The sequence below is a fragment of the Mobula hypostoma genome, chromosome 2 (assembly GCF_963921235.1).
Source record: "Mobula hypostoma chromosome 2, sMobHyp1.1, whole genome shotgun sequence".
Classification (NCBI taxonomy): domain Eukaryota; kingdom Metazoa; phylum Chordata; class Chondrichthyes; order Myliobatiformes; family Myliobatidae; genus Mobula; species Mobula hypostoma.
Genome location: NC_086098.1, coordinates 37,178,489 through 37,188,734, shown reverse-complemented (window position 1 = coordinate 37,188,734; position 10,246 = coordinate 37,178,489). Strand labels below are relative to the sequence as shown.

Genomic DNA, 10,246 nt, shown 5'->3' with positions numbered 1-10,246 from the left:
ATCAGATTAGAGAAATACTCATTTAATACTGACAGAAGGGAGGGTTTATTTTCAAGGGGTTGTGAGTCTTTGGGACTCTTTGACACAGAGAGCTATAAGACCAAAAATTCTTTGGATATGTTTAAGGTTGAGATACATTTCTAATCGGGCAGTTCAAGGGCAATTGGGTAAAGGACAGGAAAGCTGACAAGGAATTTTGGATAAGCCATGACTATAATGAATGTTGAAGCAGGTTGGCGAGCTTGTGTAGCTTATTCTTGCCTCTACATTTTACGGTTTTATTGTGGAGTGCGCAATAACTATTCCAGACCAAAAAAATAATACTGGGCAATTGCAAAGGGCATGTGTGACGAAAGGTAACCAGCAGCTGACTTCTAAATGGAGAGTGGAGTCAGCCTGGTATAGCACATTATACCAGCCAGCATTTAGAACAGTCACCTTGAGACAAAGTAGAACTTGCAAAAACTGAACAGGAACCTGGTGATCACATTGAGGTGCTGTGGCTGACAGTCCTGCTCATACCAGGATTTGCACTGTTTTAATGGTTTTAGGTCCAATGGACTTAATTATCACTGTCCTTTACAGAACAATTTCCAAAATACCTGTTTGTATTTTGAACCATCCCAACAACTCCACAGCCACTTTCCTCATCAGCCTGGTTGGGATTCTGAACAATTTTTGTTTCCAGTGGAAGTAAACAATATCATTGAGGCACACACAAAATGCTGTGGGAGCTCAGCAGGCCAGGCAGCATCCATGGAAAAAAGTACACTACTCTTTTCCATAGATGTTGCCTGGCCTGCTGAGTTCCTCCAGCGCTTTGTGTGTGTTGCTCGGATTTCCAGCATCTGAAGATTTTCTCTTGTTTGTGAATATCACTGAGTACTTGCTTTGCCCATTTTTTTTCAGAGGATAGGTGGTGGAACATTTGATTGCAAACTGATAAACATATTAGAGTTGCCCCTGCTCTTACTATTCTTCTGTTTTCCACCCTATCTCACTCAATTTCAAACGTTCCCAATTGTATTTGTAGTTCACGTTGTCAACCTTTATTTATCTAATTGTCTTAACTCGGTCTCGGTAAAGTTTGGGAGAATGTGTTGTTTATATATATATATATATATATATATATGATATCAATATTGTCTCCTGTAAAGGGAGAATGCAGTTCAGGAGGCTGGAACGTGAGTTATCAAAGAGCACTGCAAGAGCTCGTTAATGTCATAACCATGATGCCCATGCACACGTACAAGAATCCCAAGAGATGTCTGGCAATGGACCAGCTCACTGAACAATGTGACCAGTGACAGGAGGTTTCAACCTTTTTGATTAATCAGTGCATCAAAGTTCTGGGGGAGAAAGCAGGAGAGGGAGGGATAATACATCAGTCATGATGGAATGGGGGAACAGACTCGATGGGCCTAATGACCTAATTCTACTCCAATGTCTTATGGTCTTATTTTGTTGGTCTTTCAAAGCTGACTGCAATCACCGGGCCGCAGTCCAATTGATTACTTTACAAATCCTAAGTAGTCATGCTGTTTCCAGAATATTAAATTTGACCAAATCTGGACATTTTTTAAATTGGATTTAAAACATACAAAGTGTAAACATATGTTTACATACTTCTTGATCTGGAATTGACTGCATGGAGAGTCAATTCTAGATCCAAAAGTATGGAGAGAAACTAATGTATAGGGTTGTGGGAGAAGACCAAACAAATGTGACCAGCTCAGGTAGGCAACTTGGTCAGCAGGTACAAGTTGGGACAAAGGGAATGTGTCAGATGGGATTGCTCTATCAGGAGCTAGCATAGGCATTTTGGGCTGAATAGCTTTTATTGGTGTTGCAATTTTACGATTCTACTTTCAAAATTGTTAAACATTCATGAAACTGCAATTAAATTTCCATAAAACATTTATTGGAAGCATAATTTGTGATTTATTCAGTAATAATTCTAATCATTTAAAATTTCTCAAACCAGTAAAACAGTATGCAAACAATTGAAATCACAAGGCTTACAATAACCAACTGGAATAAAAAAAATGAAACAATCACTGGATTCTTAAACACATTTTGCAAGCTCTTTACAAGCACAAACATATCAGACTAAAGTTTGGAAAGCAAATAGTTAAAGTACTTAGCAGTTTCATATTTCACCTTAGAAACAAAAATGATTTCAAACCAGTATAAATATTTTGGTTGTTTTTCATTTATGAAAATTATTACTGGTTCATTTGAAAACCCTGAGGAAATTTCCAGTCCAAAGATCTTTGTAAGTAATACTGTTATTGGCCAGTAAAGTTCTAGTGCATTAATATTGGGACTAGGAGCCATTATAATATGCTGCAGTAGCATCAGCTAAGACTGAAATTAGACTCCTCTCTGAATTTGTGCCTCCCGATGGACTCACATCATGTAAGTGTGAATTCATTACCATCCCTGCTTGATGCAGTTGACTGGAGGTGTTCAAATATTGATCAAACTCATTGCGGTCCACTTCCCCCAACAGCTCAGCCTGGCTGATATGCTCCAGATTATCTAGGTGATGGTGGTCCCGTGGGGGAGAAAGGTGGACTGAGGTGCTTGAATTCATGGGCTGGAAGGCTGGATGTTGCATTCGGTTATAATAAGGAGGCGGCGGAGGGTGGCTGACTGAAGGGTGCATGATGGGTGATCTGTTTTGGGGGATAGAGATCTGATTGAGATTTCCACATTGAATGGGGCTTTGGCTGTATTCTGACTGATATATCACTCCATTCATCTGAGAAGGAGAATCTTCCGTACATGGAGGTGGAAAGAAGCTGTGATCAGCATCCACTACGTCTAGAGGGGACATCTCGGGTGTGGGTAGCCCATAGTTGTCGAAGTTATTCTTCGTGCTCTGTGCATCCCTGAATCTGCTGATTGCAGGAAGCCTTGAGGTTGCTAGATAGCCTTTATCCTCTTCCTCCTCCAGAGGGCCCCTACAAATTCTTCCACTGTGAACAGCAGTCTGATCGTGGGGGAAGTTGTTGAGCAGGAAGCTGGGGTCCACACGTTTGCACAGTCGTTTGATCTGTTTTTTCCTCCGAGGTCTGTATTTGTAATTGGGATGATCCTGCATGTGCTGTACTCGTAATCTTTCAGCTTCTTCTACGAAAGGTCGTTTCTGTGAAGGTGTGAGGGCTTTCCATGATTTGCCTAAAATGTATTGCAGGGTTTAGATCAGATGTAGCACAATCATATTTATTTGTGATTCATAACCAAATAACAAATCCTTCTAACTTCACTTTGTTAACCAAAGCTAAATTTTTGTAATTAATATTTTGCCATAAAATATAGAGTATATTTGTTTATGAAGAATAAATATTAATGCACTGTTATGGATAAAATTCACTCGTCATATACAAAAGGAAGCTAAACTGCCTTCTGTATAATAAAAATATAAGAAAATAATTTTAAAATGGAGCATTTAGTATATTCAGTGTTTCCAATAATGTTTATTGTTGGGAAACCATTGGATAATGAAACCATCCAAAAGGAATTACTCACCAGAAAAATTAATCTTGACTGCACAGTTTTCATTTTCATTTGACACAAGATCAATTATGTTTCAAATCTCTCTCAATGACATTATTGCCATGCCTCCATCGGCATACACCTTACCCTTCCACTCCTGAATATAGATAACCAGCAAGGCTTCTTGTGCAGGAGGCAAAGATATGCGTGTCATTGAATCGTGAATATGGGCAGAATACCTGGGTATGAACGTCCTTTCAGCAAACCCCATTCCTGATGTTAATTCGAGACTACACAGATGTGTTGATGACTTGTATCTTTTTTACGTTAACCCTAGCTGGGACCAACTTAGACTGTCTGGAAAAAAAAGAGATTTCTAGGTGTTCATGTTTACAAAGGATTTAAAATACCTAAGTGTATTCAAGAAACACTGAATTTTGTTTAACTGACGAAGTTCAACTTTCAATTTGTATCTTCTGTGTATTGCTGGTTTTCATTTATGGATGGACAAGATACCATTATCCTTCCAGAACATGAGAATTCAGTCTTTCCCAAGTCACAGGAATAAATCCTTTTCAAACCGTTGACGAATGTTTGATCAGAGGTACCTTCACTAAGTAGTTGTACGATAGCACTGGTGATGAATTATTAGATAAGTAACATCGTAAATCTTTTGCCAAGATCTCGGTCATTTCTTCTGATAGCCCGGCTGATCAGACCTCATAGGGTTTTATTCAATTATTTTTTCAGCTACATCAAATTTATTTAGATTCTTGATGCAAAATAATTAATCCTTTACTCATTTCAGCATCACTAGTCTCAAATATAGATTTCTGAAGATACTCACTTTGTAATCTAGAAAAATGAGTAACTTTTATATTTTCTTTAATGTAGCAATATGAGGATCATAACGTTGCGCTTGTCAATCACGTTATTCTGTTTAAATTATTATTTGTTTATATGGGTAAGGAGATGGAAAGCAGAAAGGAATGAGTGTGGTAAAATAAATGACATGAGTGTGTGCCAGGACAATAGACGTTATCATGTATGTGTACTGTGTGTAAAATGAGTGGGTTAGTAATGACTGGATTATGGAAAACAAAGAAGAAAAAGACCGGAGTGACGTACGGGGGTTGATTTTTCGCTGTAATTATAGATACCCGAGTCCAAAAATTGCTTTAGATGGCTTTCTGGAAAAAAGCACAAGAGACATGGGAGTAAGGGCAAAAAGTGGGCTTAGAGTAGATGAAGAAAATTGCCTGTAGTTGATGTGCCTTTTCTCTGCGTTCACAATAAATGAAATTTAAATTCCTACTTCTGTTGAACAAAGCCTTACATTCTTGATCTGTAAATAATTTGATTTCACAGCCTTTCATACCAAAAAATTTTTGAAAAAATGTTATGGGATGTTCATCTTCATGACCTCTGAATATGAAACATTCATCCTCTTACATTGACTGCTACCTTAAAGTCACTGAAAGTGAACTTACTCATAGTATGAACTGTTTGTTTCATCTTGGGCATCTGAACACGGACATGGGCAGGAGTAATTATTACACGTTCAGAAGCTGAATGCAAAGGGAAATATAAATTTATAAAGCTAGACCTCTGTGCTTGGAAAATACCAGTTTCAACTCAATATTAGTTTTCCTTGTACTATTTTTACATTTTATTTATTCATGGTTTAAATTAAGTTTACACTGGAGTACTTTTGGAATATAGTAATTCATGAGTTTTATAATTTTTAGATTTAAAACACTTTTTTCACACAGAGAGTGGTGGGTGCGTGGAATGCACTGCCAGCGACGGTGGTGGAGGCAGATACAATGGGGTCTTTTAAGAGACCCTTAGATAGGTACATAGAGCTTAGAAAAATAGAGCGCTATACGGTAGGGAAATTCAAGGCAGTTTCAAGAGTAGGTTACATAGTCGGCACAACATTGTGGGTCGAAGGGCCTGTAATGTAATGTCGATGTCTACATTCCATGTTCTAAAAGCTGGTTGCAATAAACTGTTCTACTATTTCCTTAAGATTATGTTTTAAAATATGGATTATGCAATAGGATATAAATTAATTAAACCCTCATAAACAGAGGAGCATTTGTAAATTATGTTGGCGTATTTACACATATTTCAAATAGCGAATTAGATTATATAAATCGTGGTTAATGACTCTTAATTTCAAACAACAGTGGGAAGGAGGGTTAGCCAGGTCTAAAAATAATTTCTGCAGAGGAACATCCTGTTCTTATATGGGCTTCCAACATACCCTTTGATAACTTTTGGAGCCTGTTGTTTCAATAAGAAACTCCTATATGGAAGGGAATAACAAAAGTGTCTCTATGTCATGAGAATGAACTATTACTGATTTAAGATTGCTCTTTACTAATAACTGTCAGGTAATAAGAGCTAAGATCAAATTGCTGGAAGAGATACAAGGAATGCAGGTTGCAATTAATATAAACATAATATAATTAAGATGTGGCTGAAAGGTCAGTTGAATCGGCTTTTGTAATTTACATTAAGGAAAGCAGTTGATCCACGACCTTCCTTCAGAATGTAATCCTGACTCTTTATATTTTAATCCATCCATTTTCAGTACGGTATAACCTCCTCTCTGCAAGTGTATGAAACCTTTTGCAGGCCATTTAGTCTCTGATTGCTTTCTTAGGGTATGTTTTGTATTCATTTACCGAAGGGGGACTTTGGTAGTAAGACTAGCACACTAGGATCCTCAGAGAGAATCCAATAAGCATTTATTGGTTCAGAATAGAAACAAACGTTCAGAATACAAATAAACGTATTCACTGCCACTGTTTTTTTTAAATCAAAACACTAATATTAATTGTTTGAACTTGTTCAGATCCTTTTTCAGATCATTTCTCTAGTATATAACCCATTGTTATCTTAAAATTAGAAGAAATAAAATAGCAACGTACAACCGTGGCCAATTCTAGAACAGCATGCCAATCACAAACAAGCAATTCATTAACGTTTCACGGAGTTGAAATTTTGCTGGTATTTATGCTACTCAAGTTCTCTATTCACTTTAAATGTGTGTTTTCTTGTCACTGCTTCGCTTAAAGCAATGCTTTAAATTTACTTCTCCTGTTTTTTTTCCCAATCTATTTTTCGTCTATATCGTGGTCCCTTGCAAGCCCTTTTTTTATGCTCTTTCCTTATTAGATGAAGTCTTTGACACAAGGGAGTAACTTCCAAGTGTCTTTCCATCCCCTTCTGTCCCTTGAATGTCTCTTGGTAACCAAAACTGAGAACAGCATTTGGGGTGTAGATGGATTAGGTTTTCACAACATCCTCGTACACTATCAATGCATTTCAGCTGCCTGTCTGTTTTGTTAGCTGCTGATTCACGAGGGCTGGGAATGTTAGCCTAGATTTTGGATCACCATTTCTTTTTTTACGGCCGTTAGCCTGTTTAAAATAAGTAGGTCAAGCGGTTAAAATAACAAATCCAAAGGGAAAATCTAGGCTGTTAAATGTCAAGACCTAGATTTCTATGGAATATTTGACACAATGCTTCCCCCCACCACCCCCCAATGCCTCTGCCAAGTTAACTGTACAGAATTTCAACTGCCAAAGGTTCATGTCTACCCAGATGCCAGTCACCCCACTTTGCAGCTGCATCTTATGTCTTAACCAGATTTAGCATAATCGGCAAGGTACAAATAGTAAATGGTCAGCCATCTTGGACCATTCGAGTAATTAGGGGAAAATTAATTAACCTTATTTTCCTTGTTTTACATATTTTTGCTATTGGATTATGCTGGAGTAATTCTTGTTTGTGAGATAGTTCGGTGTAAATACCATGTTCCGTCCTGGGCTGTACTTTAAATTTGACTTGAAGGAAGGAGGACTATCATTGAAACAAACTGACACTACTGCATGTCTGGAACTTAGCAAATGCTGGATGTTCTCAGTGTTTCTTTTCACATTTTGAAATGTGAGATTTAGGGAGGAATAGTACCACAAATATTAGACCTTTGTAAATAGCTCCCAGCGGGTTGGTGAACAGTAGAATTTGGGGGAGTTGTGGAACAGGGGGAGAATAAAATAGGGTAAGGTAGGGTTAGTGTAAATAGTGCTGAACGGTTAGTGTGGATTTAATTGTCTGAAGTGCCTATTTCCTTTCTGTATCTCACTATGACTCTGTACCTCTTCCCACAGTCTCCAAGCATCTCACCAAATCCCTTTCCCTCATATTTTCTTTTATTAAAGGCTTATTCTTGAAGAAGCTGGTAGTTAGCTGCCACCTAGTGGACATTCTTTTATTCACTTTGATCAAGATGAAAAAATTGATTAAACATTGAATTAAACAAAATTTGATGAACGAGGAATCTTTTTATTTGCAGTGTTTTGCTGCAAATTATTCCGAATGTTTCTGCATTAAAATGTAAAGTTTTGGTGTCTGTAAATGACTGATAACGTGGCCCGTTTAGATCCACTTCAAATCCAATCCAGGCATAAAAGCAGGAAGTATCTCAGCAAGGGAATAATGTGGAAATAAATTTAGAATTAGTTTTTTTGTGTAAACTAGCACCTTACTTGCATTTTTACGAACTTATCACCTCCATAGCTTTCCTGTTTAGCAAGCTAATTTTGTAGGATGGCATATAGCATTAGATACCCTGTTTCTTTATGGAAGTATAATTTGAAAGTCATGACAAGACAACAACAAAACAGTGACACTTTCCTCAACTACTGAGTAATTTTGGTTGAGAACAGCCTTGAAGAGACATCTTTTCACCTTCATTTGAATAGGAAAGTTAATTCAAAGTTATCAAGTTTCCAACAGAATTGGTCCTAGAGAATTGGGGACGGAGGCAACAGTAAATTCAATCCTTCGTAGACTAAATTTGCCAACAATTTTATAGAGTAAGCTTTTTATTAGTGTGACACTGAAACTAAGTACAACGATATTGTGTTCACTCAGCTTCAAAAGTATTTATGACTGTAAGCTTCAACAATGCTACTCCAAGGTGGATGGAAATATACCACTAAGTTATTAGAAATTCTTAATAGCAGTCCTATTATAGTTCTTATAAGATCATTGATCACAAAAGCAATTTTAAAAGGCACTCTTTTCTCAAGTTTTTGTTTCTTCTATTTATGTGGTCTGTAAATGAACAAAGTACAGTGTAGTAGGTAACGTTCACACTTGATTAATGGGCCACATTTTGGTGGTAGATTATCTTTATGCTCAGTTTTTTATTCAGCAGTTAAAAGCTCCGTCTAAATTGAAAAATCCTGCACTACATGTTTAATACAAAGGGTAAAATTTAATAATCAAGTAATTACAGCTCATCATTCAATTTACAAACATAAAATGGTGAAAAGGATGTACCATTAATTAAAACTCTGTGATAGAATGTTTCCTTTCTGTTGTGATGATCAGGTTCATTTCCATTACAAATAAATTTTATCTGAAAATCTTATGATAATTTGTATATTCTGCTTTACTTGTATGGTTACAGAGATTAAAAAATAGAGTAGACGATGTCTTGCCTTTAAAATAACTTGAAGTATTTGAAAAAGAGATTACAAGTTTTCCAATTGCATTGATATGCAGTTAGTTGTATAAGTTCCACTAAATAGCTTTGGTTAAGATTAGCGTTTGATAATATATTGTTTAAGTTGTTGTGCATACTTACCCAGCATTTTGCTAAGTTCTGCATTGTGTAAATCGGGGTTCTGGATGGCAAGTTTCTTCCTCTCATCCTTCGCCCAGACCATGAAGGCATTCATGGGTCTCCGGATTCGTGGCTCAGCTTTGTTTCTGGCTGGAGATTCGTGATCTGTGAGTCCAACCCTGGGCTTGCCTTCCCCAGCAGGAGAGTCCAAACCCTCTGTCCACGAGAACGGGCTCCCTATTGTAGCCATCACGGTGGATTGGGCTGCTTTGATTTTAAAAAATAATCCGTATAACTTTTTGAAACTTGTGTAAAAAGCAAGTAGGTTTAAATCACTGTGGTGCTGATACGTAAAGGTGGTGAGATCAAGTCCCAAATCAGGAAGAGAGACTCCCAGATTCATTTATTCCCACTGTCAGTTGATGGCAACTTTAACCAATTGCCATGAGCCTGTTTTAATAGAAGCTCCTCCCTTTAACTAGTTCTACAATCAAACAGCTCAAACGTAGCAACAAACCTGTAACTACAAACCAGTAAACTGAGTGTATATTTTGATCCTCTCAGCATCTATACAAATCAGTTTAGCCTGTAAGAAATTCCATCAACTGTGGATTAAATGGACTAAGTGCAGTATTTTGTCAGTTTATAATTATGTTGCTCATCTACTATTTAGAATGATAGTATTTTTAAGAAATGCTGTCAAACCAAACACTTTCTTAGAAACAGTTAAAAGAGAATGGAAACTGATGAGTACAAATTAAGAGGGGCGGTACGGACGTAGTGAGCTGGAAGGGTCTAGCGATACTGATCCCAAACCCACAGTTTCCCAGCTATGGTATTCGAGGTGCTTATCTAACTACATTGAAATGTTGTAAGATAGATGCCTCCACCACCCCCCAGGCAGTGTGTTCCAGATTTCATTCACCCTCTGTGTGGAAAATGTTCTTTGTCAAATCCTCTCTGAATTTGATTATTTATACAGATGTTCTCTAGTTATAATTGGTATTTGGTTTACCATTGTCATTGAAAATCATTGTTTTGCATGCCATCCATACGAATCATTTCGCATCAATGTTTCGAGGTGGTACAAGGAAAAA

The 10,246-nt window shown here is 37.2% G+C and overlaps 1 protein-coding gene across 2 annotated transcripts; it reads right to left on the bottom strand.

Moving 5' to 3' along the window:
- Nucleotides 1-1,933: 1,933 nt before the first annotated feature.
- LOC134358544 (transcription factor Sox-7-like) lies at nt 1,934-9,761 on the bottom strand. Of its 2 annotated transcripts, XM_063070890.1 has the most exons (3): nt 9,171-9,761; nt 4,992-5,069; nt 1,934-3,183 (listed from the first exon to the last, which is right to left on the bottom strand). In XM_063070890.1, the coding sequence occupies exons 1-3, from the start codon at nt 9,550-9,552 to the stop codon at nt 2,327-2,329; spliced, it is 1,317 nt and encodes a 438-aa protein (XP_062926960.1). In that variant the 5' UTR covers nt 9,553-9,761; the 3' UTR covers nt 1,934-2,326. The 2 variants fall into 2 exon arrangements, with proteins under 2 accessions (XP_062926960.1, XP_062926970.1); XM_063070900.1 differs by lacking the exon at nt 4,992-5,069.
- Nucleotides 9,762-10,246: the final 485 nt, after the last annotated feature.

Excerpts from the sequence above, each read along its gene's own strand:
- LOC134358544 (XM_063070890.1), bottom strand. The coding sequence starts at position 9,552 with ATGAATCTGGGAGTCTCTCTTCCTGATTTGGGACTTGATCTCACCACC. Across the intron at positions 5,070-9,170 it reads AGAACTTAGCAAAATGCTGG|CTTCTGAACGTGTAATAATT; the intron begins GTAAGTATGCAC and ends CTTTGCATTCAG. Across the intron at positions 3,184-4,991 it reads ACAAACAGTTCATACTATGA|GCAAATCATGGAAAGCCCTC; the intron begins GTAAGTTCACTT and ends AATACATTTTAG.